Source organism: Sus scrofa, chromosome 1, assembly GCF_054392235.1.
Source record: "Sus scrofa isolate SSC_HxYL_T2T_F1_AM1 chromosome 1, Sscrofa_HxYL_maternal_Yorkshire_Landrace_v2.0, whole genome shotgun sequence".
Classification (NCBI taxonomy): domain Eukaryota; kingdom Metazoa; phylum Chordata; class Mammalia; order Artiodactyla; family Suidae; genus Sus; species Sus scrofa.
Genome location: NC_139383.1, coordinates 287,926,501 through 287,943,298, shown reverse-complemented (window position 1 = coordinate 287,943,298; position 16,798 = coordinate 287,926,501). Strand labels below are relative to the sequence as shown.

Genomic DNA, 16,798 nt, shown 5'->3' with positions numbered 1-16,798 from the left:
CTGAGCCCCTGGCAATGCCAGCCTTCCTTTAACTGCTCGACGAGCCCTGCAGCACCCCCTGCTGGCTGGATTGATTTTCCCCTCAAACCTCCCCTGTTCCTGTCCGTGCAGGGGAGTGGCAGGGGGCGGGAGGCCTTGCTGAGCCTCTGGAACCTTCTCCTCTGCTCCCCACACAGCGGAGCAGTTTGCCCTCCTGTGTCCCAAATCACCCCTCCCTCACTGCTGCCGGCCCTGCCCTGGCTCCAGGCCCCCAGGTGCTGGGGCGATGCCACTGACCAAACACCCTGAGGGGTCCCTGCTTCCCTCCCCCATTCCTCCACCATCTGCGCCCGGAATGTCCCCCACGTGCAAAGGGCATCCTTGCCCCTGGGCAGGGGTGGGTGCCTATGTGTGTCCGTGTGCTGTACGTGTGGGTGCGTGTCTGTGTGACAGGTGTGTGTATCTGGATTTGCACGTGTGCGGCCCTGTGTGTGTGTACGAGCACGTGTGTGTGTGTCTATGTGTGTATCTGTATGTCTGAGTGTGTGGTGTGTGTTACACACAACCTTCAAAATAACAGAAAGTAACTCTCCCGGTTGGAGGGCAGGTGTCTGGACTCAGGTGCTGTCGGGGAGCCAACAGGGGGCCCGCCCTGAACCAGCGACCTCTGCGGCCCAGGACGCGCTGCTGACCCGGCCCTTCCTGGGGGCGGGTGGGGGGGGGGCGCCCCGGGACCTCTGCCCCGGGTTCCTGTTCACCCTCAGTCTGGCCAGGCTCCTGTGAGCCCGGGAGCCGTGGGGTCATTGCCGAGCTGTGTTCCCGCTTCGGTTCCTTAGAGCCCCACCTGCGGTTTGTCGTCAAGAACCCTGGCTGGTCCGGATGCTTGCAAAGGAAACGCTAAGGCCCAGGACTCCTGCCCCCAGAAATCTGTGCAGAACGGCTTCCTGGTGGCCTTGGACCAGGTCCCTCAGCCAGAAGCGCAGAGAGACGTAGGCGTGTGAAGCGAAATAGAAAACCCAAGGAACACGCGTGAGAGCTCACGGAATGCGCGCCTGGCCCTGAAGGTGTCTGAAGTGGAGGGGATTTGTCAGTCAGTGTGTCATTTCGTGAGCACAGGGAGGCAAAGGACAGAACCCCGATGGCTAGGCTCTCAGAGGACCTGGGTTTTAATGGGATACTCAGGCCTGGCTGCTACCACCTCCACTTGTCAAGCAAACTGCCTGGTTCTGATGGCCCCACCGAGCCATCACCAACCCACAGTGACCCACCTTCAAGGCCAGCCGTGTCCAGCTTCAATGGAGCCGCCCGCCGCCTCACTCAGACGTCGTGTCCTCACGGCTTCGCTGCTCTGCCCCTCCACCCTTGCAACGGGGAGCTTCGCTGGCCCACCCAGGTCACCCAGGATGTCCCCAGCTCCAGGGGAGCAGACCCCCCACCCCCTGCCAGTCGGCTGTAGCTTCAGGGCTCTTTGCCACGCGTGTGACACCGTGACAGGGTCTGGGCCTTGACTGGACGTGAGGGGCACTGCAGGGAGCGTGGCCAGAGGCCAGCGAGACAGGGGACTCCCAGGGCCTCTCGGGGGACAGCACATATGCAAATCTGTGCTCAACAGTGAGGACAAGGACATGGGATGTGAGGAGCCAGGAAGGGGGACAAACCGCAGGGCCAACCCTCAGGAGCAGCGGGAGAATCCTGGGGGAGCCCGAGCCCCGTCCTGACCACACGGCGAGCCCCGCCCAGCGGAGGAGCAGGAGCCCAGGGCGCAGCGTTCACAGAACATTCCGGGGTCTGGTGGAGACGGGGTCCCCCACCACCAGGTAAGGACTGCGTAGCGCTGGGAATGTTCCGGAGCCTCCCCTCGGTGTGCACAAGCAGACACACGCACACACACACACACACATACGTGTGTGCACTCACACATCACACAATGCAAGTGTGGGCACGTGCACACACACAAAGGCACAGGCGCACGGACACACAAGCAGACACACACGTGCACACACAATCTTTACAAAAATTTAAAGATGAAAGACGTGGACACCCCACCCCAGGGCGCACATCACCAAAGGTTTGCCACGTGTCTCTCTGTCTGTCTCCTCGCTCATACACAGATTCGGTTTCATACGTGTGTGTCTCCCCCTGACCTCACGTGTACGTGGTCTGACAGACGGGGTCCTGGGTGCACAGTCCACAGGTGGCCCATGTCAGAAGACGCCTGGGGTCTCCGTCAGCACGTGGGGACCCCACACCCACATTAGCAGCTGCCCAGCGCTCACTGGCCCACCTGGACCAGGACCGATGCGTCCCATCCCCTCTCCGTGGACACTGCCGTTTCCAGTCCCTGATACTCCAGCCTGTGCCGTGCCGGACCCTCTTGAAAATACATCTTGGAGACACTGCGCAGGAATCCCTGCGGCCGGGGTCCCGGGATGGGCTCTGCAGGGGAGGGGCCCCACCCGGAGAGAAGCATTGGCTCTGGAGCGTCTTCAGGACCCCAGGGATGTCTCCTGTCGCCCTGGCCCTGGGCTGTGAGGAGGCTCTTCCAGTTTGTGGGTTGTCTTTCTCACTTTCCACATGTTTCCTGTTCCTGTTTTGGCCACAGGAAGAGCCAGGAGTTTCCCGTCGGTCTTCTGGCTCTGACGTCACACTCAGAACAGGGGACACTGCCCAGACGCACACAGTGACTCAAAGGGCTTCATTTTGTGCATCTCCTCTTTCATCTGTCTGGGGTTTGCATTTCAAGTAATAAAAATGTCATTTCAAATAAAAACGAACCCCCCAAAAGAACCTGTCCCCAGTTAAAATATGCAGGCTACACAAAAAGCCACTTACTGTGGGATTCCATTTACAGGAAATATCCAGAACAGGTGAAGACACAGAGACAGATGGCAGATGAGGGGCTGCTGGGGGCTGGGGGGGCGGTGGGGAGTGAGTGCTTCCAGCAGAGTCTCGTCCTGGGCAGTGACACAGTCCGCACGGGACTCGGGGAGGGCTGCTCGGTGTCGGGGATGTGCTATGTGCTCGTGAGGCGTGTGATGTAGCCCTTAAAACACTAGGCGTGACTATATTAAGACCTAAGATATAAGGCACCATATAAAATGTAAAATGAAAAATAAACTTAAAAACCCCAGACAATAACAGGGGAGGGAAGCACCGTTCTGGTGGGACCTGACCTGCTCGGGGTCTCCTGCAGGAGCAGATGCGGCCGCAGGTCCGGGTGGAGGTGCTGATGGAACTGACCGTGGCGTCTGCTTTGCTCTGGAGCTGCCGACCAGCCGTGTCGCTCTGGCTACGAATGCAAATGTTCCTCCAGCGCAGGATGTGGCTTTGGTTCTGTTGCTGCTTCTTCCGCTGGATCCAGAACTTCAGATGGTCCAGGAGCTGGTGTTGGCACCTTCGCTAGATCCTGAGATGCAGTGAAGCTGCAGGAAGAGAGCCACAGAAACAGCCCACTCGCTGCCTCATATGGAAGCTCCAACCCAGAACCTGCTACAGGACGCCTCTCCCGAGTGCGGTCCCCGCGTGGGTGGCCTGAGGCCCGTCTGCTCCCGGCCCAGCCGCCTCCTCCGGGGCTCCCCCATGGCCAGCACCCGACCCGGCCTCCTCACCCTCTGGCTCTGCCTGGGTGAGCTCCGCATGCTCCAGCTGGGCCAGGAGAAGGTGGGCACGGCGCTCCAGGTCGGAGCCGGGCATGTTGAGCTGCACATAGGCCACCAGCTGCTTGAGGCAGGGAAAGTCGCAGGGCTGACGAAGTCCTCCGAGTACTGGTCCAGCCAGGTGCCCACGATGGAGGAGATGGCACTGGGGCAGGCAGGCTGGCAGCAGAGTCAGAGGCCTGGCCTTTGCTTCTGGAGGCCCTCCCCTGGCACCCCCATGGGGGGGCCTCTGGGCCCCTGGGCCCATCAGGAGGCCAGCCTCATCCCAGCCCACCCCCATGGTGCTGCCAGGCAGGGGCAGCCTGGTCAGCAGGCGGGGCGGACAGTCTTGGCGAGAGGGCACCCTCCATCCTTGGTGACACCTTCCATTCCTTGGGGGAGCCTGACTCACTGCTGTCTGCCCCCCCACGGGAAGGGAGACTGCACATGGGCAGGGAGGGCGGCGGCTGCCCTGTTCATTGTGCTGGCCTGGCCACCCCGTGGGCACCGCCGAAGTGTGGGAGCCAGGAGGGGACGAGCGGGGCGGGTACCTGTCCTACCCTCACCTGGACCTGCAGCTCTCACACTGACGGCTGCCTTGGTCTCTGTGCCCACGTGCGGCTCTCGTCCCCCCAATGACACTGTTCTCAGAAATGGGGACCCAGCCGGCCCCCGAGCCCTGACAGCTCTCCTGAGCCCCAGCTGAGCGCTCCCGGGAGTGACGCACCTCCTGTCCAGGGCCCCGGATCTGGGTGGGGATGGGGCCCCCAGCCTCTGCTCTGCTCCCTGGGGACCCAGGACCCAGGCAGGCTCTGACTCCTTCCCCTCTGCAGGAGAAGCCCCCAGACCTTGGCCCTCTAATCACCAGATGTGCAGCAGCCAGGGTTCTGCCCCACCCCTCAGCCTTGGCCCCCAAATGTCCCCACCTGGAGACAGGTCCCTCCCATGAGACCCAAAGTCGACTCACTTTTTCAGCTGGTCCTGGGGCCCGCCGTCCTCGTGGGCATAAGGCAGGATGCAGCCGTATCTAGAGGAGGCCGTGAGTGCGTCACACCTACCGTACCTGCTGTGAGGGCCAGGGTTACGGGCCGACTCCCCAACTAGGACAGGGCCCGGGAGGGTGGGGAGAGGTCTGCCCGGCTCACTGAGATCGGCCCTGTGCCCAGCAAAGTGCTCAGCACCTTACAGAGAGCCGAGTGGGCCTGGGCCCTCGGCCAGCCCCCGGTGACCCTGCTCTGGCCACTCCCAGGAGGGGGCCCCCAAGACAGAACCCTGAACCTCCTTTCCAAATGGGGAGGCAGAGAGCTTCTTCACGGGGGGAGAGGGACACCTCAGGAAGAACCCCCACGTCCCTCAGCGGCCCCTTCCATGGCCAGGCCCAGGGTGACACTGTCCGTGTTTGTCCCATAGTGCTGACAACCTTGTGAGGTCGGCCTCTTGGCAGCCTGGCTTTGACCCGAGCAAAGCCAGGCTCAGAGAGGCCCTGTATCCTCTGAGGAAGCACAGCCAGGAGGTGGGCGGGAGCCGCTGTGCTGGGGGGCGGGGCGCTCACCTTTCGAACAGCAGGTCCAGGACTTGCTGGGTGGTGGTGAAGGCCCGGTAGGTGCACAGGAAGACGGTGACGTAGGAGAGGTCGCTGCCCTGGAAGGCGGGCACCAGGTGCCCCACCAGCTTCTCCAGGGTACCTGCCTTCACCGTCCGCACCTTGCAGGTCTCATAAGACTCAGGGCTGACTCACTTTTACACTTGCAGCTATTTTTCCACGAAGAGGGAGAATTCAAAAAATAAATGGTGCAAAAAGACTCATGTTCATGTCCTGAAATTCGTCTCCCATAACGAACTGGCCTGGAAAATCTTACACATTTGTGAACAGTGATTTGCACAGGCCAAGGCCAAGGCCACGGCCGAGCGGCAATGGCGGGTGAAGGGAGGAGCCCGGACTTGGGTTGGGACTGACCCGTCCAGAGGCCAAGGCCTGGGCGGGGCCCTGAGGAATGGCTGGGGGGCATCCGGCCCCCACCACCTCCAGGCCTGGTTCTGGGACCCTTCCGTGCCCACCCACCCAAAGCCTGTTCTGGCCAGAGTTGGTGGCATCACGCACCTGCCCTCACCCACTCTGGCCCCAAGTCCCCCTGAGCCTGGCTCTTCCAGGCCTGAGATACCAGCCAGTCAGGGCACGGCCCTACTAGGGCCCAGTGGGGGTTGAGTCTAATGTGTGAGCAGCCGCTGCAGCAGCAGGACAGAGGGCCCAGGCCCCTCCTCTCCTGACCCCCAGGCAAGCCCCCTCCTCTCCACATCTTGGGCACAGACTCCTGCACTTTCAGCCTCTCTGGGGTTCCTCTCTAGGTGGCAGTCACGGAGTCCCCTCCTGCAGGGCTGAGACCATGCGCCCCCCGCCCCCTGAGCCCCTCTGGAAGTGCCCCCCCGGCTGCCCTGCTGCTTTCTGGCCCTTCACACCCCAGGAAGTCCTGGCCGTGGTGAGTAGGCAGCGCCACACTGCCTTGACTTAAAGGGTCCTGGCTGCCCACTGCTGGCCTCCCCGGGGCGCTGAGGGCCGGCCAGCTCTCTCTACACATCAGCTCGGGAAACCTCACCCCCACACCCCAAGGGGGGATCCTGGAGGGGCCCTCATTTACCTGCCTGTACACTCCATGTCCCAGATAAAGCCATGCTGCTCAGCGCTCAACTTCCAAACTGTCATTCAGTTCCCTGTCCCTTCCAAACCACGGACCCCTCCAGAAAACACTGTGGGCCGCGGCCTGACACCCCACCCTGAAAGGCCATGCCCAGCGGGTCCCTGGGACTTGACTTCCTGCCCCCGAGCTGCTGGAGGATGCGGGCTGGCACGTGTCCCTGCACCCAGGGGCCATTCTGTCCAGGCCCTCGCCAGCTGACAGGTCTCCTGGGGTGGGGTGCAGAGGAGGGGCCCCACATGTGGGGTACGGAAGTGTCTGTGAACAGCACCCCAAGTCCTTCCCAGCTACAGGCGGCACCTCTGTTGTCCCATTCCCCCCCCCCCGCCGCCTCCATCCACCTCCACGAAGCGCCAGCACCCAGAGGGCAGGGCTGTGTCTCGCAGGCCCCGGAGGAGCTGGTGAAAACCACACAGACCACATTGCAGAACCAACGGCCCGGGCCCCACTTTGCCCAAATCAAGTTTTATTGCTGTTGGAATCGTCCTGTCTGCCTGGCCTGGCCCAACCCAGACGGAATCTTCCTGCAACCTTGCAAAAGAAACCAGGCGGCAGGGGAAGCAGCCCAGCCGAGGGGGTTCGGGTGGAGAAGAAAAGTCGGCCTGGCGTGGGAGCCTTCCTGACACGCAAGGCACCGTCTCAGGGTAGAAGCAGGGATCTCGGGCTCCGGGGACAGGCCGCCTGCCCTGCGAGTCCGCGGGGCCGAGGATGGAGGGGGAGCCTGGGCACCGGGCGGGCGGCAGCTGCTGAGAACCGTTCCTGGCGGCAGAGACGCCAGGCCTGGACCCACCGGGCAGCGCAGCGGCCCCAGGGCTCTCGCAGCCCGGGAAGCCGCTCGGCTGCCGGTTCATTCGGGGGGCGGGGGGGCCGCCGGGCCGCGCTCCGCCCCCGCCGGGCCCTGCAGCCGGTACAGGGCCTCGACCTGCCTGCGCTTCTCCTTGGCCCGGCTGATGGCGACCTGGAAGAGCCTGCAGAAGAGGCGGACGGCCGGCGGCGAGTCGTCGTTGCCGGGCACGGGGTAGGTGATGAGCGCGGGGTTGCAGTTGGTGTCCACGATGCCCACCGTGGGGATGTTCATCTTGGCCGCGTCCCTCACGGCCACGTGGGGCTCGAAGACGTTGTTGAGCGTGTGCAGGAAGATGATGAGGTCGGGCAGGCGGACCCCGGGGCCCAGGAGGAGGGGCGCGTTGGTCAGCAGGCCGCCCTTGAAGTAGCGGGTGTGCGCGTACTCGCCGCAGTCCCGGGCGGTGGTCTCGATGAGGTGGGCGAACTGCCGGTGCCGGCTCACGAACAGGATGATGCCCTCGCGGTACGCGACGTGGGCCGTGAAATTCAAGGCCAGCTGCAGGTGTGCGGCCGTCTGCTCCAGGTCAATGATGTCCTGGCCCAGGCGGCTCCCGAAGAGGTACGGCTCCATGAACCTGCTCGACAGCCGCCAGGCCCGTGGGAAGCGGCCCCCGGGCCCCCGCCCCCAGCCAACCCTGGGCCACTCTGTGGAGGACACACCACGCATGGGGCTGGGAGGGTCCGCAGCCCCTCAGCTTGGTGACAGCGAGGACCTCTCCCTGGAGTGATGTGGGGGGGGGGCGAGCAGGGCGGGCTAGGCTGCGGCCACTTCCACGGCGTCGGCGGCAAGCGGCTTAACCCTCTGAACCTCCACCTCGCCACGTGGGCATCAGAACAGGACTCGTCCCACAGGGACGCCTGGACACTTAAACACGACGTCCAGACAGCGTCCCCCCTGGTACCGCTCTTCTGGCTGTCACTCCTGTCATTATCATCGTCTTTGAGGGGCTGGGCAGGGGACCAGCACAGCAGCAGGGGCGCCCCGGGCTGGAACAGGTGCCAGCGAGCCTGGGAGGGGAACCCCGAGGGCACTGACCCCTGCTGGCTGGGACAGAGGGACGGGGCATCTCTTGTCCTCACTCCCCGCCCTTCACCCTTCTGCCCCCTCCCATCTGGCTTCTGTCCCTCGCCCCCATCAGACTGTGCCCAAAGCCCAGTGAGCTCCACCTGCCCTCCCTCGGCTGACTTGTCAGCAGCACCCCCACCCCGGCCCCCGCCTCCTCTCCACATGTTCTCAAAGGGGTCTGATGGGGTGGACCATCCCCCAACCCCCAGACCCCTTAGTGTGGCCAAAGGGTCTCCCCTCCCAGGACACAAGTTCCTGGGGTGAATGACCCTGACACCTGCTCTGGCCTCTGCTCAACCAGCCCCCACTCCAGCCCCACCCGGACCACCGGCCCTGCCCCCATCGCCTCCATCCAACTGCGGCTCCAGCTCTCCCGCACCTTCCTGAGCTCCTACAGCCACCTCCCCGCCCGCTGCTCTGAGCCACGGAGGGCAGCTGCTACCCAGAGAGGTCACCACTCCTCGGCTCGGCCTTGGAGACCTCCCCGCCAGCCCCTTCACCCATCACGGCTCACAGGACCAGCTGGCCTTTCCGCCTGGGAACCAGCAGCAGCCGCCGCAGCCACAGTGAGCCCCTCCCCCTCCCCGCCCCCGCAAGGTGCCACCCAGGGCTGAGGACTGGGGGTGCGGAAGCAAAGCTGTCAGAGGGGCTCAGGGACTCCATCTGGAGGAGGAGGAGGGGGCGGTCCTCTCCTCCAAAAGCTGAAAGGAGCGGCCAAGGCCTGGGGGGGGGCGACCCTCACCTACCTGTGTCGACAGCCGGCTTTGTGTCCCAGGTGCACCCGGGCGTCGAAGAGACTTCTCACGGAGAACAGCTCCTTGAGGTTGAAGAAGTCGGCGTGCTTGAGAGGCTCGCTGAGGATCCTGTCCCTGAGATCTGGGGGTGGGGGGGGGGGGAGAGGATGCAGGGCTGGGCCCCTGCTCCCAACCCTGGGGCACCCTCGAGGGCTGCGGGGCCTCAGGGCCACCGGGCGGAAGTCGGGTCCGACCTGGTCCAGGGCTCACTCGGAAAGGAGGGGCCTGGCTAGTGTCACCGCAGCCGCCGCGGAAACTCCGCCCGCAGCTTTTCGGGGAGAGCGGGCCCCGGCCCCAGCAGTGGGTGGGGGTCCTCTCAGGGCCCCCGGAAGCGCGTGCGACCTGGCACGTGGCGCCACTCCTCCCTCCCCCGGCCCCCACCCTGCAGGGACCGCATCCAGACCCAGGGCGCCCGGGACTCCCGGGCAGACGGCTTCACCCCCCGCCCCGGGGCCGGGAGCCGGCGTTACCGTTGCCGAGCTCGGGCTCGCGGGCGGCGGGGGCCGCGTTGCTCCCCAGCGTCCTGCCCGTCGGCCCGGCCGGGCCGGGGGTCGCCGTCGGGACGAGGTGCAGCCGGAGCGGCCTGCGCGGGGCACCTGCGGGGACAGCGGACTCGCGACGCGGCCCCCCGACGCCCCCCTCCTTCCCTCCCGCCGCCGGGCCCGGGAGGAGGGTCCCCGCCGCGCGCTCCCGCACCAGGGACCCGGGCGCGCTCACCTGCGCCGAGCAGCCGCGGCAGCAGCGGGCCGGACGCCATGGCGCGGACACCGGGCGACGTGCGGGCGGACGCGGGCGGCGGGCGCGCGCGGCCTCGCGAGCGGCTCCTCCTTCCGCCGCGGCCCGCGCCCCGGACGCATCGCCGCCTGCAGGCCCGGAGGTGTCACCGCGCGCCGATCGCTTCGCTCTGGGACCCGGCTCGGGACGGTGTCCGCCCCCGGCCCCCGCCTGCGCACTCCGGGTCGCGGCGCGCGGTCCTCGGGGAGCGCCGGCCCTTGAGCCTCATATCCGCCCCGGCTCCATGGAGGCGCAAGGAGGGAGGGGCGGGCCGGACGATTCGGGACGCGCGGGGCGAGGAACCGTCCTAACCTCTGGCCAGGCCAGCACAACCTCTCGCTGCCCAAAAGCGCTTTGAGTTTTAGGCACTATTTGGCCTAGAAGGATGCCATAAAGTTAGGCAAATCTGGAGTCTAATTTCAGACGCAGGGCATTGGGGGGCTCGAAGTGGGGCGGGGGGAGCGTGTCGCGGTGAGCGTCGGATCTTTGCAAGCGGAACGGCCTTGCGGAGAACTTTCTCTCGCAATTTGCCGACACGTCCCAGGGCCTGGGGTTTCACCTGCCCCGAAATTCGCCTCCCACTGCCTTTGGGAAAAAGTCAGGAAGCGTCTGCGCGGGGCGCTAGTGACTGCAGACTGCCCGGCACTGCAACCCGGGAAGTATCCCTCATTATCTCGGCCAGTCCAGGGCCTCGTAGCTGGGCGCGGAAAGCCCTAGACCTCGAACTTCTGCCCCACCTTCCAGAAGGGGGACCCGCAGCCTGGGAGGCGCGGCGCCTTTAAGGACCCCGCCCACTCCTTCAGAGAGCTGGGCTGTCGCTTAGCGACAGGACGCCGCGCGGACCATCGCGGCCCACGGGAGGAGAGGCTGTTTCCTGCCTGCTCTTTCTTCGCCGAAAGCCTCGGGTGGACTCAGGCGAGATGTCCGAGGAGAACCCCCAGGAGTGCGCGGAGCCGGAGGAGCCCGAGGCCACGGCCTCCCCGGAGAAAACCAGCGACTACTACCGTGTAAGCGAGGACCTGCCCGCCAGGTTCAACAACCCGGCGTGGTTTCGGGGCTACAGGTGAGGACCAGGGAGTCCGTGTGGTCAGGGTCCACCTGGTAGAGGACAGGAAGGACGCCTGGTCCAGCAGGCAGCCAGGCGCCCAGCTGGTCCTGCGCTCTGCTCAGATAGCCCTGTGTGCAAGTCCCCAGGTCCCAGCCTGGCCCCCCAGGTCACATGTGGGGTCAGCTGTTAACCACCTGATGGGCGCAGAAGTGCTGTCCGGAGCTTCCGACACGCCGATGGAGTGAGTGGGTTTTCAGCCTGCGAGGTGAGGCGTGGCGTGCGCCAGAAAATCCTACAACTCTGGCTGCTCCCAGCCGCGCCCTCAGGGCGGGGCAAGCCTCCTCTCCACTCTGGTTGAGGGGAGGTGTCCCCGGAGGTGCATGCGCCACGCGGCCAACGCCAGGCTGCCGAGGAGAGGAGCGTAGCCTGTGAGCTGTTCCAGGGCGCAGACGCTTCGGAGACCTGTCTGGCAGGGGGTGCACGCGCCTCCTGCCCCTCCCCATCCTATAGAGTTGGCTCCACCAGCCTCCTCCTGCCCCGGAGAGACAGCCCTGATGTAGGAAGATATTACCTTGCCCCGAGACCGCAGAGTTAGTAAGAGGCTGGGCTGTGGTCTGAACCACAACCACTCTGTTAATGTGTGGGTAGCACCAGGACGAGAGACTGCGGGAACATTTTCTCCTGCAGACTCAGAAGTGGGGGGGACCGTCCTAACCCCCCCCCCCGCCACACCCCCGCCTGATGGCATGTCTGGGGGCTAAGCCACAGCTCCCAATCTACCCATCTACCCAGGAGGTGACAGCATGGCCCCAGGCCCCTCAGGGGCTGAGGGGCAGGCAACACTTCCCACCAGGCAGAGGTCAGCACAGCCTGCCAGGCAGGCCAACTCTGCTCTCTCCAGGGGCGCAGGTTCACCGCTGCCTCACCAACCTGGGGCATTTCCAACAAAGCTCCATCAACCAAATATATTTAAGATGTGGCTTGGGCAGAATTGGAATACGTGAGTGGGAAATAAAGTATTTTTCTCGTCTGCCAGGACCAAGGAGCCCCCCTCAGTGTACAGGACCAGCAACCAAGCTTACGGGAGCAGAGCCCCCACTGTGCATGAGATGCCGGTAAGGGTAAGCCGGAAGCAAGGAGAGGCATGCACAGAGCGTGCAGGTGGGGCATCTGTAGGAGGGGACTGTAGCTCCGGATTTCTCAAAAGGGCGACGCCTCCTGAGGGGGAGGCGCGAGGGGCCCTGGGGTTCCGACATCCTCAAATTCTTGTGGAATGGGGCAGGGTAGAAATAAATGAGAGTGAATTTGGCAATGAAATGGTTTCGAGGATGAAGAAAGCGCCTCCCAAAGGCCTGGCCCCAGCCTCTCATACAACCAACCAACTCTCGCCACCTAAAGCAGTAAGGTTTGAGGCAAATAAAAGAAGACCTGCTTTCTTTTTGGAATAGTAGCTTATTTTATGAGATACTAACTTGCGACCTTAAGAGGCAGCGCTGGCTGACAGAAGTACAGGTTATAGAAGGATGGGGGGATCTATGAACTTTGGGGGAATGTGACCCCTTCTGGGGGGCCAGGGGCCTCCCAGAATCTCCTGATGTACCTGCTGGTCCATGTGAACACCAGATGGACCAGTATAAGCATCCCCTGGCTACCGGAGACAGGAGGGCCACCTGTTTTGGGGGTGGCCGTGTTGGTTTTCTTCCAAAATAGTCCTTGTTTAAAAAGACCCCGGGAGTTCCCTTGTGACTCAGTGGGTTGAGGATCTGGTGTTGTCACTGCTGTGGTTTGGGTGACTGCTATATTGTAGATTTGATCCCTGGCCCAGAAACTTCCACATGCCATGGGCGTGGCCAAAAAAAAAAAGGTCCGATAATTGCTCATTTGCCTGTTTTGCATGGGGGGGGGGGGAGGTGTCAAGCTCTTGTGAGGAGGAGATATTTTTCCATCATAGCTGGTTACAGCGTTCTGTCAGTTTTCTCCTGCACAGCAAGGTGACTCAGTCACACATACATGTATACATTCTTTTTCTCGCATTATCCTGCTCCGTCATAAGTGACTAGATACAGTCAGTGCTATATGTCAGGATCTCATTGCTTATCCACTCCAGAGGCGATAGTCTGCATCCATTAACCCCAGATTCCTAGTCCATCCCCCTCCCTCCTCCTCCCTCTTGGCAACCACAAGTCTGTCCTCCGAATCCATGAGTTTCTTTTCTGTGGAAAGGTCCATTTGTGCCATCTGTTAGATTCCAGACATGAGTGATGTCATATGGGATTTGTCTTTCTCTTTCTGACTTACTTCACTCAGGATGAGAGTCTCTAGTTCCATCCATGTTGCTGCAGGTGGCATTATTTTGTCCTTTTTCACGGCCGAGTAGTATTCCATTGCATATATATACCACTTCTTCCTCACCCAGTCGTCTGTCGAGGGACATGTGGGTTGTTTCCATGTCTTAGCTGTTGTGAATAGAGCTGCCATGAGCATGCCGGAGCATGTGGCTTTTTCAAGGAGCGCTTTGTCCGGATATATGCCCAGGAGTGGGGTTGCTGGGTCGTGTGGTGGTTCTGTATTTAGCGTTCTGAGGAACCTCCGTACTGTTCTGCATAGTTGGGTTGGACCAGTTTATAGTCCCACCAATAGTGCAGGAGGGGTCCCTTTCTCCACACCCTCTCCAGCATTTGTTATTTGTGGAAGGAGATTATGTATCTGGAAAGTTTCTAGAGCATTTGAGGGTCACTGTTCCAGAATCAAGGGATCAGGTATTTCCACAGAAAAGACCAACACACTCAGTGGACCTAAAGCTGCTCTTAAAAAAAATAAAATCTCCTTTAAAAAATGCACTGAAGGTCTTTGCTCTTCGCGCTCACTTCCTGCCAAGGACTCAAAGCACCAAGTGATCGACTTGATACAAGGGAAGCCTGGGGCAGGTCACCTGTCCCGGCTGTGCCATCTGGCGGTGGTTCAGGCCACTTCCTTCAGCAGCCTCAAGGTCACCTGATGATGCTGTGTTGTTGGGACATTTCCTACTCCTGGGAGCCTGCACACACACCAGGGGCTGCACCTGTGTTCTCACCACACCCCACCTGCTAGGGCAGCCCTCCCCCCAGACCCCCTGGCTGGTGGGGTGTGGGCATCAGAATTGTTTCAAAGTTCTGCAAGGGATTCTTTTTTTTTTTTTTTTTTTCCTATTCTCTGGCTTCCTTTTTTATGATTTTTTTTTTCCACTGTATTTGACTTATGCAAGGGAGTCGAATGCGCAGTCAAGGTCAAAACCCACCCATGTGGAGGGTATGTCTAGTCCACGGGAGAGAAAGCTCAAGTGCAGAGAGAGGTCCAGTGACTTACCCTAGTAGCACAGCCAGGAAAACCCAACTGGGAGTGGCTTTGAGCCTGACCCCCGGCGACCCTGTGAAGGTGGCCCGTTGATGCCTCTATGACAGTCAAGGAGGGCCTATCCGTCACTGCTCCCTGACCTTAGGCTTCAGTTGGGACGGTCAGGGGGCCATCCCGCCTGCCCTGTCTTCTCTGCTTCCTAGGAACAGAGGAGATGTTTTCTTACGAATTCTTGATTTTTCTCCCATAAATACCCACGGACCGTTTGCTCCGGGACGTTATGCTGCCTCACTAATCCTAGTGTTCCCTTTTCACTTCCAGAAGGTATTTTATCCAAATTCGCATAAATTTTCTAGACAACTTGCGGCGGGTGGAATGTTCCAGAACAATACTTTCAACGTCTACATGGAGAAGAGCATCGTGACGGGTCCCGACAACTACATCACCTCCTACGACCGCCTCAACTTCCACCCCAGCTACAGGGTCAACAAGCCCTCCATCTGTGACTGAGGGCCCTCGGCCCCAGCGGTCCTCAGCTCTCTCGTTGGTGACAGTTTGCCCCGTCGTAACGGGCACACTTCACTGCTGGCCCTGAAAATACGTTTCCTGGATTAGAAAAATACGCCCGCGGAGCTGCGGTGCCCTCCTTTCTCCGTTCCGCGTCTCAGATGGAAAAGAGCGAATAGCGTGACTTTCCATTAAAACCCCTGCCACATCCTGGGCTCCCGACTCCTCTGTGGTCAAGGAGCTGGGCCGTGGGCTCCTGGGACCCTGATCTCTGCCTCAACGCTGGGGATGCCCCGAGAGCCCCGCCTGCGTCTTTATTTGGGAGTCCTTTTTATAGCTGTGACACTTCTGGAGGCCTTCTGTTCTCAAGCATCCCGCCTGGCCTTGGAGGGAGGGGAGGGTGTGGCTGAGGTCGGGGAAGGAAGCGGAGCAGACCCGGGAGGAAAGCTCCAGGCAGGAGCACCCTGACCCCGGCCGACCTTGGGGTGACCTTGAGCATCATCTGACCACAAATAAAGGCCAGAACGGAGGCAGAACAAAGAGCCGAGGCTGGGGAGCCGCTCATGGTTGAGAGGTGATGTGTACATGGGGTCTTCATTTTACTTTATCAATAAAATGTTCAAAAAAAAAAAAAAAAAGGCAGAGAAAACCCTGTTTTTCTCAGGTCGGGTGATAGCCACACGAAGTGGATTTTCATCTCTATGGAGTTAGTTCTCAATCAACACCGACTATGATTGGAGTTCCTGTCACAGCGCGGTGGAAACGAAGCTGACTAGGAGCCATGAGGTTGCAGGTTCCATCCCTGGCCTCGCTCAGTGGGTTAAGGATCTGGCATTGCCGTGAGCTGGGGTGTAGGTTGCAGATGTGGCTCGGATCTGGCATTGCTGTGGCTGTGGTGTAGACCGGTGGCTACAACTCCGATTCGATCCCTAGCCTGGGAACTTCCATGTGCCATGGGTGTGGCCCTAAAAAAAAATAATAAAATTAAAAAGGACCATGGTTTAGAGAGTCCTCAGTGAGAAAACATTTCCCACGATATTATATACCTTCCATAGGCCCCCCTGCCCTTAGGACGGCCAGGCATAGACCCGTCACAGGAAATCGGGAAATATTGGAACAGACAGAAGGAACCATTGCTACAGACTCTTGGAGCTACTGTGTTTACAACGACCTTTACTCAGAGAGATTTTACTCCCGTCTGCATTTGGGATGAAATTAAACACCGTGACCGGTTATTTCGTCATGAAAAGTTTATTGCTATTATTACACGAAAGGAAACATTTTGGCAACATTCTTAATGTCCAGTTTGGGATAGAAATGGTTTCCAGAGAAAATCAATAGATGCAGTAGAAAAGATACAAAGCTGAGCTCGAAGCCGGGAGCTGTGTCACCTCCTCCTCCGTAGCTGGAAAACCAGCTCGGCCTCCAGGCATCACGCTGAAATTTAGTTTTTACCACCTTTCAGAGTTCCCATTGTGGCTCAGTGGGTTAAGAGCCTGACTAGTATCCGTGAGGATGCAGGTTCGATCCCTGGCCCTGCTCAGTGGGCTAAAGATCCAGCGTTGCCCTGCAGCTCTGATTTGACCCCTAGCCCGGTAAATTCCATAAAAAGAAAAAAAAGTCAAAATACTAAGAATGCTTCTGTATTTAGCCTTGAGGTATAAAGAAAAGAATATGTTGCCGACACAGTTTCTGAACTCACTGAGAAGAAGGGTGTGCTGCCTCTGGGGCTGCCTCTGGGACGCCAGGTGCCCAGGGGAGGGAAAGCCGGCCGGCAGAGGGACCGTCACCCCCCGGCCAGACCGGGTGAGCGTCTGCACACCCGTAAGAGGACAGCAGGTATGTGTGTGGGGGGGGGACGGCTGGACTCCAGCTGAAGGTCACGTCGGGGCTCAGGCTGGGGGCTCAGTCGAGCTGATGCCGACAAAACAGATGCCCCGTGCGCCGGCTGGCTTCCCAGGGTTAATTCCGGCGTCAGGAGTACTTTAACGAGCAGTCGTAGCCGATATCCCACATTGCTGGGTAATGGGTTCATAGGAAGTTGGACTCAGTACGTAGCATGAGTGTCTGGAAAGACGGCAGAGACGCCTTTGGGTCAGTCGACGTAATCATCTTCCTGAAAA

General features: G+C 60.8%; 2 protein-coding genes and 1 pseudogene across 9 annotated transcripts; 1 reads left to right on the top strand and 2 right to left on the bottom strand.

The window, feature by feature from the left end:
- Positions 1-1,983: 1,983 nt before the first annotated feature.
- Positions 1,984-6,284, bottom strand: LOC146407339 (ral guanine nucleotide dissociation stimulator-like; annotated as a pseudogene). The gene is made up of 7 exons (XR_014839000.1): positions 6,251-6,284; positions 5,167-5,347; positions 4,582-4,641; positions 3,588-3,780; positions 3,153-3,401; positions 2,812-3,053; positions 1,984-2,703 (listed from the first exon to the last, which is right to left on the bottom strand). The product of XR_014839000.1 is annotated as a ral guanine nucleotide dissociation stimulator-like (transcript).
- A 472-nt stretch (positions 6,285-6,756) lies between these two features.
- Positions 6,757-9,791, bottom strand: MRPS2 (mitochondrial ribosomal protein S2). 3 transcript variants are annotated; one of them, XM_085019785.1, is made up of 4 exons: positions 9,731-9,791; positions 9,484-9,609; positions 8,966-9,095; positions 6,757-8,161 (listed from the first exon to the last, which is right to left on the bottom strand). In XM_085019785.1, the coding sequence occupies exon 4, from the start codon at positions 7,818-7,820 to the stop codon at positions 7,155-7,157; it is 666 nt and encodes a 221-aa protein (XP_084875911.1). In that variant the 5' UTR covers positions 7,821-8,161; positions 8,966-9,095; positions 9,484-9,609; positions 9,731-9,791; the 3' UTR covers positions 6,757-7,154. The 3 variants fall into 3 exon arrangements, with proteins under 3 accessions (XP_084875911.1, XP_013849409.1, XP_084875915.1); XM_013993955.3 differs by having other exon boundaries at positions 6,757-7,728; XM_085019789.1 differs by having other exon boundaries at positions 8,966-9,036.
- Positions 9,792-10,636: 845 nt separating this feature from the next.
- On the top strand, positions 10,637-15,313 carry PIERCE1 (piercer of microtubule wall 1). 5 transcript variants are annotated; one of them, XR_014842425.1, is made up of 4 exons: positions 10,637-10,850; positions 11,872-11,950; positions 14,525-14,999; positions 15,046-15,313. XR_014842425.1 is itself a non-coding variant. In XM_085019810.1 (3 exons), the coding sequence occupies exons 1-3, from the start codon at positions 10,708-10,710 to the stop codon at positions 14,672-14,674; spliced, it is 372 nt and encodes a 123-aa protein (XP_084875936.1). In that variant the 5' UTR covers positions 10,637-10,707; the 3' UTR covers positions 14,675-15,313. The 5 variants fall into 5 exon arrangements, 3 of the variants coding, with proteins under 3 accessions (XP_084875936.1, XP_003122328.1, XP_013849411.1); XR_014842424.1 differs by having other exon boundaries at positions 14,490-14,999; XM_085019810.1 differs by having other exon boundaries at positions 14,525-15,313.
- Positions 15,314-16,798: the final 1,485 nt, after the last annotated feature.